Source organism: Akebia trifoliata, chromosome 13 (assembly GCF_017979445.1).
Source record: "Akebia trifoliata isolate Shusen 1 chromosome 13, ASM1797944v1, whole genome shotgun sequence".
Classification (NCBI taxonomy): domain Eukaryota; kingdom Viridiplantae; phylum Streptophyta; class Magnoliopsida; order Ranunculales; family Lardizabalaceae; genus Akebia; species Akebia trifoliata.
In genome coordinates this window covers 16024126-16045838 of record NC_141387.1, presented here as the reverse complement: position 1 = coordinate 16045838, position 21713 = coordinate 16024126, and the positions used below count along the sequence as shown (strand labels likewise).

The following is a 21713-nucleotide window of genomic DNA, read 5'->3' as shown; positions in this document are numbered from 1 at the left end:
TTAGATTCTAGATCTATTATTCCCAAAAGTTACAACCACAATGAGAAAAGCAACCACCACAACGTGACGTATTGACTCTTCCACAATCACAACGCAAATGACCACGCCCACTACCTAATAGTACAAAAAGTGCAATAATAAAGTGAAAACCACGGAAACATAGGTGAAAAAGCTCTAAATGTCTATTGCTTCAACAAGATAGCATGCAATTCATCAAACAATGTGAGCAATAGGAGTTGGTTATAGAAGTGAGAAAGGTTTTCATAGTCCACTCCTAGATCAGCTAATGTGAACAAAACAATATCATGAACCAAAAATTGAAATTGAGAAGTGGAGGTAGATAGACTAGAATTGGTTGTAAGCAAATACTTTTAAGAAAAAAAACAATTGTATCCTCCTTGATGAAGTCGCAAGCGCCATGGAACTGTAGGAGTATGATTGTGGGGGGTGAATGTATTCCTAAATCATGTCAAACATATCCAAATTTTTGGAGACCAGTTACAGGAGTAATATAGGCTAATTAAGGGTACATTGAACTAAACAAAACAAGATCATGAACCAAAAATTGAAATTGAGAAGTGGAGATAGCTAGACTAGAATTGGCTGTAAGCAAATACTTAAAATAAAAAAATAAAAAAAACAATTGTATCCTCCTTGATGAAGTCGCAAGCGCAATTGAATTGTAGGAGTATGATTGTGGGAGGTGAAAGTATTCCTAAATCATGTCAAACATATCCAAATTTTAGGAGACCAGTTACAGGAGTAAAATAGGCTTATTAAGGGAAACATTGAACCAAACATGGAGCTATCAATAAATAAGATGCCAGGCGAAAAAAATATGAAGAACCATAGTTTTGTCATCAAGGTACTCATGGTGAAAGGAAGAAATACACCATCCACATATTTGAGAAGGTATTGACTGCGCATAATAGGAAGAATGTGATTTTTCCAATGAAAAAAGTTGGTGAAGTCAAGCTTGACCGACATCAGATTAGTGATATTTTGCAAGTTGGGTACATTCAGCTATGGTCATAGCAATAGAGAACGAGGACAGACAACATTTTGGCTGAAAGATTTGCAACTGAAAATAATAATCACGAAAAAAAATAATTTAGTGAAAACTGTAATGAAAAACTATAATGCAAGGGATAAGAGTAAGAGGAAGATGAAGAGAGAACATGAAAGATGCGTTGACACTAGAGAAAGGAATAAAACACGAGAAAGAATAAGTGATGTTGCATAAATGCAACTGTGGAGACGAAAAAAAGGGGAGATATTAACTGTGATGAGAAGAAAGAAGAAGAGCCTTTGGGATTGCAACATGATCGTGATCATAGGCAACATCTTTGAACACTGAAATATAGAAGTAGAGAGAGGATTGGATGGGGCATCCTTGATGCTTTGATATCATGTTAGGATTTGCATGATCTTGAGATATGTGATGATCCTAGTTAGGGCTATCGAAAGGTATTTTTGATAATCATGTAAATGAAAAAGAATTTCACCGCTTTAGGGATATAATGGAATGCAAATTATATACTGATAACACAATATTACTTCTTATTTCTCAGAAAACTAAGAAAGCATATCTCCTAAGTGTTATCCATGAAACGGTGGTGGGAACATCCTACATCTCCACATGTACAACTATGCCATCAAGACATTTTAGGACACTAACAAAGTCCCTTGATAGGACTTATCAAATTGTAGTTGAAACATCCTACATTTGCCCATGCCAATTGTGCCATTTATTACCTATAGTTTGTAAGGTCAGAACTATACATCATCCCCTAGAAAATTCATAAATATTGTTATCAAACTATTCCACAAAAAAAAAAAGTAATTTGCAAATACAAGTTCATAGACAAAAATAAGGCTTACATCTCTTTAGCTTGGGATGTTAACGTGCATTTGTGATGGACCTCTTCCGCAGATGCCACAGCAAGTTTCAAGTCTTTGGCCTACAATAATGTGTAGATGTGAGAAATGGGATATAATGCAAGATTTTATTTATTATAGATTATAAATAAAGAAGGCATCAATAGAACGAAAGATACGATTATGAAATAGGTTTAGAAAGTTGCTATTATGTTATAGATAGGTTAGGCCTTTTAGTATTTTAGAAGGTTTCTAAATTGTTATAATGAAGTTATCTATATAAGGAGCTTCAAATACAAATTTTGAAATAACTATTCATTCAATAAATTTCAAATTTAGCTATTTCTCTTCTTTCAATTTATTTTTCTGGTTTTTCATTCTTTTCCAAGCTTGAATCTATTGATTCAACTGATTTTGTGTTCCATTGAACACAATCTTTTAATTCCTTTCAAATCTATTGATTCACACGCTTTTGCTACGTCAAGTGATATCAGAGCTCTTGTTAAGATACACAAAAGATGGTTGTTGAAGGTGATTTTGTCACAAAATCTTATCTAGAAGTTCGATTTGAGAGGCTTGAAGCCATAAATTATGGTTAAGTTGGAATCCCTTGTTCAAAGCATGGTTCTCAACATCCTTGAGAAAGAGAAAGATAAGAGAACCCTTGGAGATGAAGACTCCAAGGATTCCTACCATCCCTCCCTCAATTCCCCTCAAAATTCAACCCTTAGGATACCAATTGGTGAGACCGAACCTAACAATTTTCAAAATTCTGCTCAAATGTTAATCATACCCAAATTACACCCTCCCAAATTGCATCCCATGTTTCCTTAAACCCTCAAACCTATCCTCCACCACCACCCCATCAAAACCCTTCCAATAAATTATCTTTCCCAATCACTCCCCACACCTCATATCCCCCTCCCTCAAACCTTCTAGCCATACCGCACCAATCCTAGACCCTCAAAATAAAAATCCCCCCCCCCTCCCCATTCTAACAATCACATATCAACCCCCACAACATGTTTCTCATAATCCCAACTCTCCATATAACCCTCAAAACCCCTCCCAAATCCAACCAACCCCTTATACTGATTATCTTGATGCATTGGATCCCTACTCTACTCCACCACCCACCTGAATCCATCAGGTCGAATATCGACCTAAGACGAGCATCCCACAATTCAATGGTCTTCTCCACATCGAGCGTTTCTTGGAGTATAAGTATAGGTGTTTAAAATCCTATGAAGAAAGAGATTTGGTGATGGTTTACCTTAGCAAGGATCGCTTTCCAACGGACACCTACAACAAGATTAAGTTAAAGAAGATAGGTCTACTATGCATCCTCAAGAAAATCAGCGATGTAGGACATCTACTTGATGTATGATATCTACAATTCGTCTTTAGTAGTTTCCTAATTCTAGTAGGATTTGTTTATATTTTTAGTTCTACTAGGATTTCTATTTTCTAATTACTTTAGGAGATAGTTCCTAAGTTGTTTTCGCGTTTCTATTTTTGTTTATATTTGTTTGTATTCTTTAGGCTATTATAGGCTTAGAAGGTTTCTAAGTTGTTATGATGAAGTTATCTATATAAGGAGCTTCAAATACGAATTTTGAGATAACAATTCATTCAATAAATTTCAAATTTAGCTATTTCTCTTCTTTCAATTTATTTTTCTGGTTTTCCCTTCTCTTCCAAACTTGAATCTATTGATTCAAAATTTCATCTATGACTAGTCTTTCCAAGAAATCCTTATCCTCATCAAAGATAAGGTCGAAGTTAAGTTCATCATATTTCAATCTACAAGACTACATCTATAGGGTTCATAATAAATCTTGGACTTATAATATCTATAATTCCTTCCTTCAATAATCAACATCCTTGGCTTCTAAAACTCTATCATCCATAGAAATTCTAAAAATTAAATTTATTCCCTTTCTTGCATTTGCCACTTATCCGGAAAAAAAATGTTCTCATCCCCTTTCAACTACCTACTTCTTAATTTAGGCCTTGAACTTATTTCCTCCAATCTAAGTACATTAAGAAAAAAAAATTGAGATTTGTTCCCTTTATTGATTCCTCGGTTTATAACAATTTCGCCCCCTCCTCATCCAAGGAACCACTACCAAAAACCTCCTTGGTCCTAATATTTAACTTTACAAACTTTCAATTTCTTTCGAAATAACGAACTCACACTCCCAGGGAAGTGGAACTCATCCTACTAAACCTTTTCCTCAAAATCTCCCACCTCAAGTCACAAACTATAAATTCAAAATAGAATAGGATAATTTCCACAACTCCCACTTTGGGGCAACATCGACGTATAATCCAACATCGTTTTCATAATATCCACTTGTCAGATATTATAAACAATTTCACCCAATCATCATTGATCAAAAATCTATTTAGCCTAGACAAAATGCGACTCTCTTGATGGTTCAACTAAGTAAATCATCTCTCTTCCATCGGAAGGTCCATAAAAAAGTTCCTATCGACAAACTTCCTAGAGTTTCTCACCTTTCAAGAGATTCAATATCCTATTTTTGTTCTAAAGAAAATCTAATAACATTGAAGTCACCTCCCACACATTACACACCACGCAAAATCCTACAATCCTTATGAAATGGCGCTTCATAAACAAGTGTGTGCTTCGTTGGATAAGGGCTTTGGAATTCGTGTCGTCATTGAATAGTGAGGTATTTATAGGCCTCTCTTTGTCCTTGTCATACTTTTAGTTTTTTTGGGAACACATGTACTCAATTTCCATGTACCTCGTCATAACCAATCCTCGTTTGGGACGTGCATTCTTCTCATTGGCCTATGAAGATAACCTGTCCATTGGCACCCCTCTGTCCTAATCAAGCTCATCCTTCCACATGGCCCCCTAGTCTTCGATGGAGTCATCCCTTGGTTGGCATACCCCTTACATGCTCTATGTCAATGGCACCTAGTCATCCGTTGACCACCAATCGATCCTCGCCAAGTGTCATTGTCGAATGGTGTGCCTTCTATACCATTTTACACCATCCATATTTGGCCCCCTATTTGATTGGGTAAAAGGCTAATATTTCACAAGGATTGGACAGTTAATGTTTTATCTCAAGCCCTATTAGCCTTGGCCAAATGTCTAGGTTCCATTTAAGGCGTGTCAGCTTTGAACCCCATTTGTTTGATGGAGACCTTACAAAACTTAAAGTAATGAATAGTTCGAAGACATCTACTCCATACGTACCTTCTTTCGAGATACAGAAACTTGCATGAGAAAATGTGTTTTAATGATGAACGCAACTTTCAAGATCAAGTATACACCATTACCCCACCATATAAAAAAGGACCACTCCCTTTTCTTCTCTTTTTCATTTTGAGTTGCTACTTCTCTAAAACCCCTTTGCCCGAACCTTTTGGAGGAGGTAATGTCGATTTCATTTGATCTCGATTGAGGTGGATCACTCTTTTCTCCCAAGATCTATCAGCATGTCCACTCTTTTGGATTTTCATTGTGTATCTTTTTAGGGCATTGCCCCTTCTTCCTTAGTTTGACGTCGTTGTGGCTCATTGGGATAGATCGGTGGTGTCATAGCCGCAAACAAACCCGACGGCATTACCACTCGATCCCAAGTGGGATCGTAGCCATGATTGAGTACTCTCTCTTAGATCTGGTTGAGGCATCATCAGAGGAAGACAACCCCACCCTTTGAATCAACCAAGGCTTCTCTCTATTTATTTATTTTTGATTGAGGCGCCTTATTAGGAGAAAACAAAACTTCCATCGGTTCCACTGTGATTAGCTGCTCCATATTCAAAATTAGCTAAGGCCACAAAGAAATGAGTTGATAATTACTTGGGCACATTAAGCCGAGCCGAGTAACAAGTGTGAGCCACTGGGGTGCCTTAGCAGGGGAAGATAGAGCGAGCTTGAATCAATTGGCACTGTGTGTAAACAAAAGATAGGATTTTGTTGAAGGTTTGGGGAGGAGAAAGCCATTGAAGGGCTGGGGAAACGGTGAGGTTCTGACTCCTGATTAGGTATGAACTAGTTTGAGAAGGAAAAACAGTAAGGACAGCCCCACCATTTGAATCGGCCAAGGCGCCGTGAAGGATCTTTCAGCTAAAGCTCCATTAAGGACCTTTCGTCCCTACTTCGTTGTTTGGCAAAGGTGTCTCTCCAAGGGCCCTCAATCTCGTTGGGCCATTCGGTTAAGGCGCTACCAAGGTTCCATTTTACATTTGCTAATTCCAGTTCATTCGGTTGAGGTGCCACCAAGCTCTTATTGGTCTCATTTCTCTTCGTTACTCGCCTCAACTGATCTCGTTTGTTTGTTCGGCCGAGGAGCCATTTAAGATTCTTGACCATACTCGGACCTTCGTTCTCACTCGGTCGTTTGGCCAAGGTGCCACAAAGACTCTCTTGATCTCACTTCACTTTGTTATTCGTCCTCTGATCTTGTTTGGTTGCTCGGCCGAGGCGCCATTGAAAGTTCTTAACAATACTCGGTAATTCCAGTTACCTTGTCATCGTGCGTGAGTCGGTCACTTTTTCCTGGCTGGTAGAGGGAAAGAACTGAGGTGAGTAGCTAAAACCATCGACCCACCATCTATGGTCTCTGATGACTCTTTAGGGTGCAACTACCCTCGGAGCGATGACTCATTTTTTCGTTTTACCGAAGCATTTTCCTTCCAATCAGCCCCGCCTTCTCACAAATGGTTGTTCTTGTGTGATTCTACCCCAAAACCGAGAGGCGATACGTCTTCCTCGCCGATGTCACCCCATTCGAACCCTTCAAAGCATTGGGCAAATTGGGTATCGTACATACTATCTGATAATGTCATGGCATCTAAGTTGAAGGTCCGCGGGCGTTTATGATGCCTTGTATCTCTCATCTAGGCTACGGATTGAGGAGACCCCAAGTTTGGTCACCTTAGCCTCCCGTTGGTGCTATGCTAGTAACACATTTGCGTGTTTCTTGGGGTGAGGCTACCATCACTCTTGAAGACATTTTCTTGATCCTCAGTTTACCCGTTATGGGTGATGTTGAAAAGAGTGATTTGAAGTTTTCATCGGAAGAAGAAGAGATGGCTAGTGAGTTGGAGAGTGCACAAGCGGCGGCAAGAAAGAACCCTTGTCCTAGCATCAATGCTTGCACTAAGAACGAGATTTCTAGGCAAGCTAACTTCACCGACTGTGCTAGAATATTTTGGGGCATGTTGATTCTGATAGGTTTCGAAGATGGGGAATGATGAGATAAACAGTATCATCTCACTAGGTTTGTTTTTTATTGGTTATCTTGGCATGTAGTGGAATGTGCCTTTCACGAGAAGGTACATGAGTTCTTGTTTCCGTTAGTCCTAAACATAGCGAGTGGTCGACAAGTTCCATTGGCACTTATATTTTTGGGGACCCTTTATCGTCATCTATCCCTTTTGCAGGAGGACTTGTGTACACCTAATGGTCTTTGTACGGTGTAATCTTTCTTGTCTACCAATTTTTTTGCAAATCTGGGTCTAGGAACATTTTCCTACTAATGCTCCTTCCCCCACATAGTTTTCGACTGTAGTGAAAATGAGGTCTCACCTCAAGGATGGCAATATCGCAATCACATAGTCTCCTTCGAGTGAACCCCAAGCTTGGTGTTGGCTTGGGAAGAGGACCATTAAATCCCTTGCTATCATTTTCAATGATTTTTCCAAAGTAGTGTTTTGTGTCCTTTTACCCACCCTTGACAACAGTTGCCCAAGTTAGAACATGCGCTTGGGATCAAGGAATAAGTATTTTGCTGAGTGATTGGGAGGACTTGTGCAAGAGACAAATGGCATTTTTATAAAGTAGCCTTCCAGGGCATGTTCTGTAGTTTTTATGTGGTGAGTGGTCCACTGAGTACTACAGGCCCAATCAATGTGCTAGGCAGTGTGTTCGATTAGGGTTGTCCTGGTGTTATTCCTAAGGAGGTATTTGTCCTGAGGGTATTATCTCAATAAATTCTTACAGATTGTAGTTTCAGGAGAAATTTGGGTTCGAGTTTCTTCCGTTCCTGAAGGGGGAGCAATGTTTCATAAGTCCTCGGCTTAGGAATTTTGGGTTGAGTCATTGGTACATTAGCAATCTTTTGTGTGCGATCCTTGTGACTCTTGTGTTAGAACTTTAGAGTCCTTGCTTGAATTACCACGTTTGACTAGGATTCCCCCTAAAGACAAAAAGGGTAAAAGAGAGGTTGCATTGTCTTTAGATGCTGATGTAAGTCTCCACCTTCGAGGAAACACAAATACACAATGATCGACAGGATCATGCTAAGGCTTCACAACCAAAATGACGCGATTCGGGTCTGGCATCGATGAAGGCACCTCTACCTTCTCGTCAGATACATTGTGACTGAGGAGACACGCCATCTTCTAATCCTAAAGCTCTTTCAAGGGTACTTTTTCTTTTCTTTCTCTTTTTTTTAATTGCCTTCATTTTTTTCTTCTTTGTTTTGCTTAAATTGAGACTATGTGATGATTTTGCTCAGGCTCCCTGACCTAAGAATCGTGGTTTAGGTGTAGTGTCGACAAAGGCACCTTTTCCTTCTCGTGAGATACATTGTGGTGAGGGGTATTCCATCTTCTAATCCCAAAAATCCTTCGAAGGTGTGTTGTTTTTTTTTGTCCGTTTAGATTGAGGTTATGTGTTGGCTTTGCTTATATTGAGACTTACATGTTGACTTCGCTGCCCCTTCCTTTATGATTTTAGGAGGTCATTACACTAACTCTTTCTTTTACTACTAGTGGTTCTTATGATGGCTACAACTCCTCTTCAAATTCAACAGATCTAGTTAGGCAGCATGGGCATTGTTTGGATGGTGATGGTGCAGATTATTCTTTGGAGGACATGCCTCTAAAGTTGCGCCAAGACAAGTATCATACCCTTGATCATGTGGCATTTCGTAGCCCGCAACTGTTAATTAGTCTTGACATTCTTGATGATGATTTGAACGGTGTCATCGAGTTGGGGAATCAAACAAATGAGTGACTACTAAAGCCATGGGTTCCTTGGGTGGAGATGAAGATTGTGGGGATTGCCTGTAGTGTCTCGTGAACCTCTGTCATTACCTGTAGTGTCTTGTCTCCATGTAAACACCTTAGTGGGTCTCCTTTAAAGCTTTTTCAATACAGAGTCTCCTCGACTATGTAGAATCATTTAACTCGTTTTTGTAATTTCATTGCCTCAAATTTTCTTGTCGATAGGCCCCTTTCTTCAAGGTATTTGAGAAGTGGTGTTGGCCAATCATTGTTGCAATTAGCGCAAGATACTTCCTCTTATTGTGTGTTTGTCTGACATGCGAGACAATTTTCTTGGAGGGTTTGTGCCTCCTTTGCCATTTACGGCCAATATAACCTTGTCTTTGGATGCGATGGTAAAGAAGGATGTTGAGACCTTGCCTACAAGTTTCATTATGGATTTTCTTTAGCACTTTGCCAGCTTTGGGCTGCTATATACATCGTGCAAGTGTTCCATCTAGACGCCTGTAATACAACCTCCTATCGAATAAGGTGAAGGCTCTCAGACTCTTGAGGGGTGTCAAGCACTCCCCAATCATTCTCATCAGGTCTTCTACTAACGGGCGCAGCCAGTCATTAGGCGTTTCCTTTTTGCCTCCTGACCTTTTTATTTAAGGTATGAGGCGTTTGGATCTTCTTTCGTCCGTAACTTCACCCTCGACCGCGAGTTTGTAGGCCAAGGTTGTTAGTGCATCCGCATGTCTATTTAATGTTCTTCCTATGTGCACCACAGAGACGTTGGTAAAACCTCTCATGATCTGTTGTGCCTTAGCTGCATATGGTGCGAAAATGGGTTCTTTCAAGGCAACTTTTCCATTCATTTGGTTTACTAGAAGGCTAGAGTATCCTCACTTCCACATCATGACCCTAAGACTTGTTGTTGTCAGCCCGATAATGAATGCCTCATAATCAGCCATATTGTTTGTGCACGGGAAGTCCAACTTAAAGGCCTGCAAAGTCACAACCCCGTCTAGGGTGACCAGAACGACCCCCGCTCATCCTCCTAGGGCAGTTGAGGAATCATCGAAATATAAATCCATTTAGCTGGTCGAGATACTATTGCTACTTCGTTCAAGAAGGTACCTGGTAAATGGTTTTCTCATGGGTGTCATCATCCCCCAAGAAGGGGGCTAAAGGATCTACGACAACTTACTCTACTTTGGAAAGTTGTAACAACCATTTCGCCGAACGGCCAACCTACACAGGTCTAGACAATAGGTAACATTTCTCTTTTCTTCAACTTCTAAGGTTTTGTTGATTAAAACCACCTTTGGGCAGCCTTGACTTCCCAGTTTCGATCTCTTCGACGTCGTTGTCGTAATTCATGTTCTGTTTGTCTATCATTAGTTTGCTTTTGTAGGGACGGGGCTTGGTCGTGGGCGTGGTTGCTGTCGTTGTTGATTGTATCTCATCAAGCCCTCCTCTAACCATCATAATCCCATCAAGGCGGGTTGCCCATGTTATTATGCCCTTACGACCATGTAAGGCTTCATTGGTCTGTCGCCTCTTGTGCAAACCTTCGTTTGTATTCCACTTTGGTAGAGGTGTGGCGTGGATGCTCGCATCACTAAGTGTTCCTTATGAAAAAGGAGGCTTCTGTGAGGTGGGCTTCCTCTAAAGCGAATGACCTCTCTGTTGTTGGTCCGTACAACCTTGCCTTCTACCATCGCCTTCACGCACTGGTGGTAAGTGGAGCCGATCACTTGATGTTAGTGAATCCATGGCCTCCCAAGGAGGATCTGGTAAGTCATCTCAACCTCAATTATATGAAACCTCGAAATGGCCCTCGTAGGTCCCACGACTACTTGCACGTCGATGTACCGTGCATTTGTTTTTTGTTTTTGTACATATGTTTGTTTGTTGAATCCTTGTACATTTGTTTTTGTCTTTATAACATCTTTCAACGAAATACCCACAAGTGTTGCGATGGAAAGTGCCATTAAATTCAGCAACGCCCCCGTGTTGATGAAGGCTCTTCGTAGTGCCACCCCTTTTATCTGAACTATCACATACAGAGGCTTCACGTGTTCAACCGTGCATGGTGTCTCAATCACAAGAAAGTATATGTCGAGGACACCTAAGCATAGTTGTCCAGATCCATAGCTTTTTACCAATGTGAGTCTTTCTTCAGTTGGGTTTGCCATAACCACAAGGGCGATGGCAGTCTCGTACCTTTTCTCCTCCAAGAAACCCTATTGATTGAAAAATTGCTTAAACAAGACTATGTCTTTATGTTTCATTGCCACAACGCACATTTCTTGATCCCTGCATTCATGCTCATTGAAAAGTTGTTCACCCAATGCCAATCATTACCATATATCCGTCGATTCCACCCAAGTCTTCATTATTGCAACCCATCATCAAGCATTGAGGGAGTTGCAACTCCCTCGAAGCACATTTATCAACAAAAATTTTACGTAATGCCCTGTACCTTCGCGTAGGGTGCCCTACCAATTAGTGGAAACAAAAAAATCTTTGGTGTCTTTCGTCCTCAACTGTTGGCTCTTGTTTCATCGGTGACAACCAAATGGCGCCATCCTGGATCTAGGCCTCTAAGATTTCTTCAACATCTTCAATTCTACATAAGAAGTTTGATATCTCCTTCCCTTCTGTTATCTTGTTAGGATTGTTCCCATTTTCTCCTTTAACTACTATCGATCTTTCCGAAGGGGGGTCCGTTGCAAATACTTGTGATATTGGGCATTTGTCTACTCAATTGCGCTCCAGCTTCCAAGAACGTCCCTCGTTCCTTTCGAGTAGTCCCAATGCCGTTGTGCATGTGCGCCTCGCCGATTCGTGTAATACTGAAAAACTAGGTATCCCAAAATTTTCCAAGAGAGCCATGTATGCGATGATCATCCCATTTATGCATATCTTGACTAGGCGTGATTCAGTTACTTGCTCGTGGTAATCCATTGCTAGGTTTCGAAAATGCTTGATGTAGTTGTTGAGATGCCCAGTTTCATTCTACTATACTTTTCTTAGGTCGATAAGCATCATTTGTTTCGTCTCAAAAAGAAACTTCTGGTAAAACCGTAGAAAAGGTCGACCATCTGCCGCCAATCAACTATGGATCCTGCTGCCTGAAGGTTGTTATACCAAGTGTAAACACATCCAATTAGGGATTTGGAAAACTCTCTCAAATAATCCCTAATCAATGTCGTATGCTCCAAGGGTTTCAAGAAAACGAAAGATGTGCTCTCTCGCGCTTCCTTTTCCATTGTACATCATGAACATTGGTGGGACGTAACCCAAGGGGTAAGGACGGTGTTGTAATTCTTGCGAGTAAGGCGGTTTGAGTTCATATGCGAACTCTCCCTTCCATGTGCATTCTTGTTCTAACAAGCAAGTGATTTCAGACATCATCAGAAATTCTCCTGTCGGCAACATTTGTTGTTTTGTGACTTGGGCGGCTCCAAAATTGTTCCCAACATCTTCTTTGGTCGTAGATGGGACTTCCCTCGGTCACTCCTCAACTGTGGCTTGAGTTCCCATTCAAAGTGACTTCCTCTACAATTATGTGAGGCTAGAGAAATGTTTGTCCTTGGTTCGAGATGGATCGTCGTAGGAACATTAAGATCTCTTTGTTGGTCTCAGTGACGTTACGGATGATCTCAGACATAAATTTAGGGGCCTCGCCTGTCGCTTTGGCCAAACCTTCTGTTGGTTTGGGTGGTGGGTGCATCGCCACTGTGTCAGTGACCAAGATTTCTTGTTGTGCACCTAATCCGCACCCTACGCTTGGTTCCGCTTGGCTTCTGGACACGGTCATGCGACCCTAATGTTCTTCATCGTAGTTCATGAGTAAATAGGATTATGCGATTTTCGTTCGTTCCCCAGTGAAGCCGCCAAAATGTAATGGCTCCAAATACAAGTGTATGCGCTATGTTGGATAAGGTTTTTGGAATTCATGTCATTCTCATTGAATAGTGAGGTATTTATTGGCCTCTCTCATGTCCTTGTCATACTTTTGCTTTTGCTTGGGAGCACTTGTATACTCAGCTGCCATGTATCTAGTTGTCACAACCAATCCTCGCTTGGGACATGCATCCTTCTCATTGGCCTATGAAGGTATCTTGTCCATTGGCACCCCTCTATCGCAGTTAGGCTCGTCTTTCCACATAGTACCTTGTCTTCGACTATGGTGTCATCCCTTGGTTGGCATACCCCTTACATGTTCTTGGTCAACGGCACCTCATCATCCATTGACTGCCAATCGGTCCTCACCAAGTGTCATTGTTGAATGGCATGCATTCTATGTGATTTTACACCATCCACACCTTATATGTTGCTCAACTACAACAAAAAGTGTTCTTTGAACACCTCTCTATTTGGATTATAGACACTTACCCTTTATGTATAATGTCGTGGTACTTGAAAACATAGATGTGCATGAAACCTTTGCTAAGCAAGATCCAATGTGACTCCAAATTGATGGTCTAATTCTTGTATGGGTCATGGACTCCAAACATAGAGATCGTAATATCCAATGCAGACGAATTTAGATCTAATACATGAGTGGCAAACAAATATGGTTAATGTCCACAAAAAATATTTTATTTCTTGACTAGGTACATTGTATAATCACTAAAATCATGGTTCAAAGTTTCATTCCATTTCGGAATGTTTCGACTGAACATTATGATTTTCCAAGGTACCAAAACCAAACATTGCCAAATTTAATTTGATAACAAATGCAATTGTAAAAAAGGATAACCTTTTAGTTATTGCCACCAAAGATGGTGGAAAAAAATTGGCAATTAAGCATTGCCTTTACGCAAATAATCACACCTAACATTTTTTTCCATCTCAAATCTTGCCTGTAGTTCTCATTTTATTTTCTATGTATTAATACACTTTATCATAAAATAATAAAAAGTACATTTTTGGTGTAACAAATACCCAAGGGGATTGACAAGACCCATGATTAAAAATAGTATAAAAAATAGAACCTGGTTTAAAGCCTGTTCGTATTTGAACAAAAATACCTTTCATGTTTAGGGAAAAAAAACATATCATTTAATTAGCTAAAACAGAAGTGTGAAATAGAACTAACTCTGCCCCTAGATCTCTTTTATGATATTTTAAAATTCCAAAGTTGTCCCAAGTTCTCTCCTGTCAATCCAAACATGGTGGAGAGAAATTGAGTTTCTCTTCTCTTCTCTTCCCTTCCCTTCTCTTCTCTTCTGTTAATGAGTTTCTCTTCTCTCCACTTCTCTCAATCCAAGCATAGCCTTAAGTAGTATTTGAGAAAAAAGTGTTGGGTCCTTATTTTCTAATTAAAATATATTGTGACCTCAAATAGTAAGGGTGGGAAAGTGATACCAGGTATTTTCCAATGATTAGTGTTGTTCATTTGATTACTGTTTTGTTCGGACTTCGGATCAAATCCTAGATCTATGGCTTATTTAGTTATAAAGATGTGAAGAATCTCCAATAAAAAGAACTTGGATATAGTTATAGAAATAATGACAATCCTTAGTTTCCATGTTTTCGACCCACTACCCTAAGTTGCAATAACTTTCAAAAGGTTGTCTTTTATTCAACTTCCCTTTTTTGGGCTTCAATCTGTAGCTATGTTGGCTGATAATCAGCATTGCATTCACACTATCGCCTCCATCTCACCAACCAAACGAAAAAATGAAAGGAAAAAAAAAGCCAAAAACAGAGAGAGAAATAAAGCTAAATCACATACCATAAGCTTAGAAGAAAATCCACCATCATAATTCATTGAAGAGGGTACCCCTCGCATTACTCCAGGAACAGGATTGTAACTGTCACTGTTCAGCATATTAGTTGAATTAGGGAAACTATTTAAAAGTATCATAGTTAATGACCTATGTAATAAGGACAGTCATTTTACACATTTCTCACCATGTTGACACGTATTGACACAAATGTCTGTGTTAACACATCTCACCACATGTTCTAACAAATGACAATACCACCCTTTAATATTAATATTCATTAAAAAAAAATTGGATTCTAACGTGGGATGTCATGCCACATCTTCCACGTACTTGTTTTTTTTAAATAAGATATTTCGTTGGCAAAAACAATGTGTGATACATAAAACTTTGTATTCACGATGACCTAAAATGAAAGCCAATAAAACAAAACAATCAGTTAAAATCCACAACCACTGATAGCTGGTATAATCCAGGCCAAGTAAACAAAGAAATACTCATTCGTCACATATTACCAAATTCAACTTGAATACAAAGTCTCAACAGAAAATCCCCTTCAATTCTAAATGTGTTTTGATCCAAAAAAAAAAAAAGTTCACTTTGGCCAAAAAATGTTTCTTGGTGGGCCCTCCTTCATTCCTTCAACGGTCTTGTTCCTATCTTTCCATGAACCCCAACAAACTCAAAGGGAAATTTTCTTCAAAGAATCCTCTATCCAATTAAAAGAATTAGTAAACCAACTACTAAGCAAGTCCGACACAGACATTCGAAGGGTCTAATAAATGTGGAAGAAAAGAAATGGTACCATATCGTCTCGACCTTCCTATGGGTTAAGAGATGATGGATCTTTTTCATATAACTCACATGACGCATAAATCTATAATAATTTGATTATATGCAATCAAGTGATCCACCATAAGGATTTTATCTAAATTAGCAGACCAAACATGAAAACCCACTCAAGCAGGGATTTTTTGTTCCCAAATAAATGATCCAGGGACAAGGAATGACTACAATTGGTGCATTATAGAGTATTAAGGAAATGATAAAGAACTTCCATCCTGGCTCATCCTCTACACATGGCATCATGGACAAAGAAAGCGCTTCTCCTTTCAGAAAACCCAACCCATGTACATTTCTAAAAGAATCATCTTGTAATCCACATTGTTAAGTGGTCAACCTGGAAGCAACACTACAGATCCCAAAATTCATGGTTTGGAAACATGGAAAAGAGGTTCATGAGCAACCAGATTGAGTCTTTTATCCAAAGTAAGAACGTGACCCCATGATGTCCATCACAAAACATCATAATCTTTTTTCCATCCACACAGATAGACTTAAAACTTTTTTAGGCTTAGACTCAAACATTTTGGTGAATGGTAAGTTATGGTCAGTGTTGTCATATGCGATCACATATGCTATTTTTTATCAGTAAATCGCATAAAAAATGGTATATGCCATCATGGCATATGCGGTTTAGTGATTCTAGATCATTATGCCATCGCATACTGTAATATGTCATGGCATATTACTCCAATGATTAAATATTTGACTATTGGACCATAAATTTAACTTTTTTTAATCTATCTTCACCTACAAATACTCTACTCCCAATGTTATCAAATAGCACATGCCTAATCGCACACAAAATATTTTTTTATTTCAAATAAATAAATAAAGACAGTAAAAAAAATCAGAACATAATAAAAACAAATCTATAACAATAAATTTGGATTGCACTCATTTTCCAAATGGAATAAAATAGATTAAATTTAGTCATTTAGTAACAAGAATAAAAGAACTAAAAAGGCTATATAGTTAATAATATATAAACTATTCATGATACAAAGGTGGCCTACTTTAATTATCAAGTTCTAGTTCTAGATAATTAAAGTGGACTTTGCTTTAATGGTTTAATCATTGGATACTATGATCTAATGTTAGAATGCATAAACTTAATATTTTGAAAAAATAAAGTAAAAAAATAAGATTTAAAGAGAATATATGCAAATGAGAGAATAAAAGAAATACCTTAGAATAATGTAGGCATAGGGAGTGGAAATAGGGTAGTTGTAGGAGAAGATAGATTAAAAAACACTTGAATTTAATTCTCCAATAGTCAAATTTTTACCCATTGGAGTAATATGCAATCGCATATTTTTGTAAGCCATGGCATAATGAACCAGAAAACCTAAATCGCATATGCTATTTCATGATATGAATGTAGCTATACTTCAATTATCAAGTTTTAGTTTTGGATACTTAAAATGGACTCCACTTTAATAGTTTAATCACTTGATACCATGAAATCTTACGTTAGAACACATAAATTCAATATTTTAAAAAATAATAGTAAAAATCAGATTTAAAGTGAGTATTATGTGAGTGAAAGAGTAAAAGAAATAGTTCAGAATGATAGGAATAGGGAGTAGAAATAGGGTGGCTGTAGGAGAAGATAGATTAAAAAAAATCTTGAATTTAGTACTCCAATAGTTAAATCTTTACCCATTGGAGTAATATGTGATCACATACATTTGTACGTCATGGCATATGCGATTTACTCATAGAAAATAGCATATGCAATCACATTTGACAACACTGCCTATTCCCACCCCATATTTCTACATCATTCTAAGCTATTTCTTTTACTCTTTCACTCACATGATACTCACTTTAAATCTGATTTTTACTATTATTTTTCAAAATATTGAATTTATGCGTTCTAACATAAGATTTCATGGTATCAAGTGATTAAACTATTAAAGTGGAGTCCATTTTAAGTATCCAAAACTAGAACTTGATAATTGAAGTAGAGCCACATTCATATCATGAAATAGTTTATACATTATTGACTAAACGTAATCAATTCTATTCAATTTGGATAATGAAAGCCATCCAAATGTATTGTTCTAGGTTTGTTATAATTTTCTTACATTTTTCTGATTTTTTAAACAATTTTTTTTTATTTTTTCCTTATTTTTATATATTTTTTTGAAATAAAAAATTAGTTTGTGCAATATGCTACCTTATATGCACATAGCATATGCTGGTTGCATGTGCTATTTGATAACATTTGTTATGGTAGTGTAATTCAAGGCACAACGTATGCTATTTCAGACTTCTAATGTCAATAAAAAGTATTAGACTAAGAAAGTGTGTGATACCAACTCCAACAACGAGCACTTGAAGAATTGAATATCCTTGTTAGTGTACTTGCTGTAATTCCCAAAGATTGACCAAGGGAAAAGGCTTCTGACACCCCAAGCATACTCACAGCCATTGCCAAGTTATTGCAGATCTTTGCTGCCTAAATAACAAACAAATGACAATGTATCACATAGTCAGCAACAACGACGAGAGTTCAAGGCTTTAGGGATCAATAATCTACTCCTCTAATGTATTTAGTGTTCATTCAATTTTATGTGGAATGTTTTTTTTCCGATGTGCAACATGAAGTAAGAAAGCATACAACCAAGTTGATCTGAATGAGGAAACCTAAGGAAATATGGTAAAATAATAAGGGTCACACTTGCTTTTCTTTACAATCTATCTTCACAATATTCTGTTTGAATGTCTTGTTTATGGAAAAGCGTAACTCAGGATCACGTGTTTAATATATATATATATATATATATATATACAGATAACACAAAATCCAATGACCGAGATTTATACGTATCTCCATAACATCTCGAAGAAACTTATCTCGAGGATAAATCTCAATCGTTGGAATTTATATTTAAACAGTTGGGATCGTGTGTTTTTTTCCATAAGTCATTCTTCATGAGTCACCGGATCTTGATGCTAACGTCCAAGACCTCATGGGGACGTTAGCATTCTCCAACACTTTTTTCCAATAATATCACCACCCATTTTGTCATTTAGTGAAAAAGACAAGGGTATATTAGTCTTTTTTACATAATAAATGCTAAGTGCATTTAATCTTTAGAATTAAATATCTTACTACAATAAATGATTTGGGAATCAACGCAAACAAGCATTTATTGTGTAAAAGACTAACGTACCCCTGTTTGTTTTCACTAAAAGACAAAATGAATAAGGGTATTATTGGAAAAATAAAATGTTGGAGAATGCTAACGTCCCCATAAGGTCTTGGACGTTAGCATTCCCCATATATATATAGGGTCGAGATCCAATGACAATCCAATTGACAACAACTTGTCCTATAGGGTAAGAAATTTTGAAAATGGGCAGATTTTTTTGTGAAGATGGTCTCTATGTATATGTGTATAGACTCCCTTTCCCTCCAAAGATTTCTATAGAGCTTTGAAGGTAATTTACTCATTGCCACCTTGATGAACTTGATTGGTAAGACTTGTGAGAGAGTGACTTAGCATCAAACCCTTTATCATTAAGGGAAAAATGAATTTATGCTCAAGATTTTTTTGCGATAAATTCTAATTTGGGATTTTTGGACTAAATTACCCCCAAGGTGTTTATGAAGGCCCATAGATAGACATGGGTTCTAAGACAAATTAACCAAGTTTTCCTACCTTGAAGTTCTTCCAAAATCCCTTGTCAACTCTCTCTTTCTCTAAAGCCTCTCATCCCTTAATTATAAAATACCCAATTCTAGGAGAAGAAGGAAAAGAGAAGAAGACAAGTGAGAAGAAAAGGAAGATACCAAGATAGTTTAAGTATTGAATTTCAATTATTACATCTTGCATTCTCCTTCCCACTTCTGGCCCAGTCACTCTATTTTCTTTTTCATTAAAGCCAAATTTACAAGCCCCTTGTCCCCTCGAGTAGACTAGTAAACTCCATTCAGAAAAGTAAGCCAGATGAGAGCTGAGAAGAAAGGGTGGCCTAGGACCCTTTAAGACCTTTTTAGAGTCATATTTTCATGTAGAGTAAGCATCTCATGGCTATGGTGAAGGAGGACATATTCTCTTCAAGAGAATATCACTCTCACCAATGCCTACAATAATCTCCAATTTTAGGAGAACTTGCACGCATTTCATATAGTCTAAGACATTAATGGGCTAAGTAATAGAAAAATTACTCTTTGTGAGGAAACTCTCTTTACCTAAAACCTACAATAAAATTCCAAGATGAAGAGATTGAATCATGCATCATTTAGAATAAGGACATTGCAAGACAAAAAAATGTGATGAACATTTTTTCTCTATGGAGTGATTTCCCTACTACAATAACCAATTCTAAAGAATGTTGATGCAGCTTTGGTTAAAGTAGGTTTCAGCAAGACAACCTTGCCAAAGACACATGTCAGCAAGCCTAAAAAATATTGATGCAGAGAATGTTGAAGCAGCTTTGGTTAAAATAGGTTTCAGCGAGACAACTCTGCCAAGGACTCTAGTGATCACGAGCAGTAACTTAAATTTTGCAATAGTGATTGAATCGCCAGTATTTCCAAGGATCTCGATCCTAGGAGAAGTTGTGTTGAAAGACCTCCATTTGAAGACAAATTCAGAGCAAGAGGTGGATGTTGGAAGGATCTCTCAATAGGAAACGACGATGACTGGTTCAGGAGTTGTCCTAGCGAAATCAACGTTGGGACCCAAAAATTGTTTCAGAGTTAAAAAGGCATTTAAATTTGGAGTCTGGGCAGGAGTTTCAATTTCGAATTACTTGGCAGACATGCATGAGTCTTCAAAGGTATGTGTCACTCTGAGTTCTTACTTTCAAAAGAATGAAGAGTTCGGTACAACGGAAATTCAGTACCATTTATTGGCTCGGAATGAATTAGAAAATGATTTGTCCATCGAATGAGGTTTGGAAGGTCCAATCAGAGTGAAATTCGTCAATTCCGTCCATGCATCAGCATACGGTAGCAAAGAAAGGTTTTCTTCAATTTGGGCTTAGGGGCCATGAGGATATCCACAAAAGAAGGCTTTTAGGGTGTAAGACCACGAACAAAATTTCAAAACCGAGTCGGAGATGTTGGTCCGAGTGCATGGGCCCATGGGAGGTAATGTCCGTAAGTCTAAATTTATTTGGGTAAAGAAATCCCATGGGCTAGGGGCTATGTTTGGTGCCCGAGAAAAAGAACAAGGTTGTAGCTGGGCTTCAGACTCTAGGCCAGACAGGCCTAAGTTCTCATCAAGTGGGCCTGTTCTGAGGCCTTTTTATTTGGTTGTCTACTAGGCTTGATGAAAACTTAAGTCTTTCATCTCAATCTGTTACTGAGATTGTGCCCCTTCAGAATCAACAATGAATCAAAGTTTACTTGAGAAGAATAGGGAGACCTTCATGTCGCTGGTTTTGTCTGGAAAAAAGTGTAGTGCCTTAGCCTCGAGAGCGACAGTAGTTGTTGAAGTAATTAGACTGAGACTCAGACAAGATCTTCGGTGGACTTCTCCTTGGATTCCAACCAAAGGCTCTAGTATGATGGTTTTGAGGGGGAAAAGCCCAGTTTTTTTTTCTTTTACTTATCTAGTAAAAGATAATACCTCACCTTTATCTCTCCTTCGTTGGCTTTCAACTACTTGTTTTCAATCTAAGGCTTGGGTGGTTTCTTTTGGTTTATTTTATATATTTCTTTTGTCCTATTCCCTATTGCTTGCATTGGTCTCTTAGTTGATGTCAAGAACTCTTCAAACCAAGCTATGGTCCAAACCCAACTAACTTTTTTGGAAGATCCAGGCACTAAGGGGCTATTGGATTCTGATATGTGCTGGGAGTTGTTTTTCCAATTGTTATGGGCCCTACTGTCACAAGTTCTGTAGATGCTTCTAGAGAGGTTCAAGAATTACCAATTTCTTAGGAAGAAGGCTTGGATAAGGGTCGTAGAATGATGTCTGTGTTGGCTCTTGGGATTGTTGTGAGGAAGATGAAAATGAGATTTTGAGGGTGGAACTAGAAAAAGATGTGTGAGTGGCTTTTGAATCACTTGACTATTCTTGCTCTGAGGTTGGGGGTCCGTAGCTGTAATACCACAAATTTTCCTTCTCTTTTTTCGGAAGTTCTAAGTAAACAAGAAAAAGTCCAAGGTTTAGAGGAATCAACTAGATATGGGTCAGGATCAAGGGCCATATGTAAAAACAATGTAACATTAATTAATTTTCAAAATATGAATTAGAAGTTTCGGATTGAGCTGATTTTTTTTTGAAGATGATCTCTATGATGGGAAGA

At 38.2% G+C, this 21713-nt stretch overlaps 1 protein-coding gene across 1 annotated transcript in view; it reads right to left on the bottom strand.

Moving 5' to 3' along the window:
- LOC147388020 (6-phosphogluconate dehydrogenase family protein) overlaps nt 1–21713 on the bottom strand; it is a 55208-nt gene that overhangs the window by 9610 nt on the left and 23885 nt on the right. Inside the window, exons 7-9 of the mRNA XM_086421663.1 lie at nt 17765–17907; nt 14609–14693; nt 1882–1961 (exon numbers count right to left, since the gene is read on the bottom strand). Of these exons, the coding sequence (XP_086277789.1) occupies nt 1882–1961; nt 14609–14693; nt 17765–17907 (308 nt within the window). The remainder of the gene's footprint in view (nt 1–1881; nt 1962–14608; nt 14694–17764; nt 17908–21713) is intronic.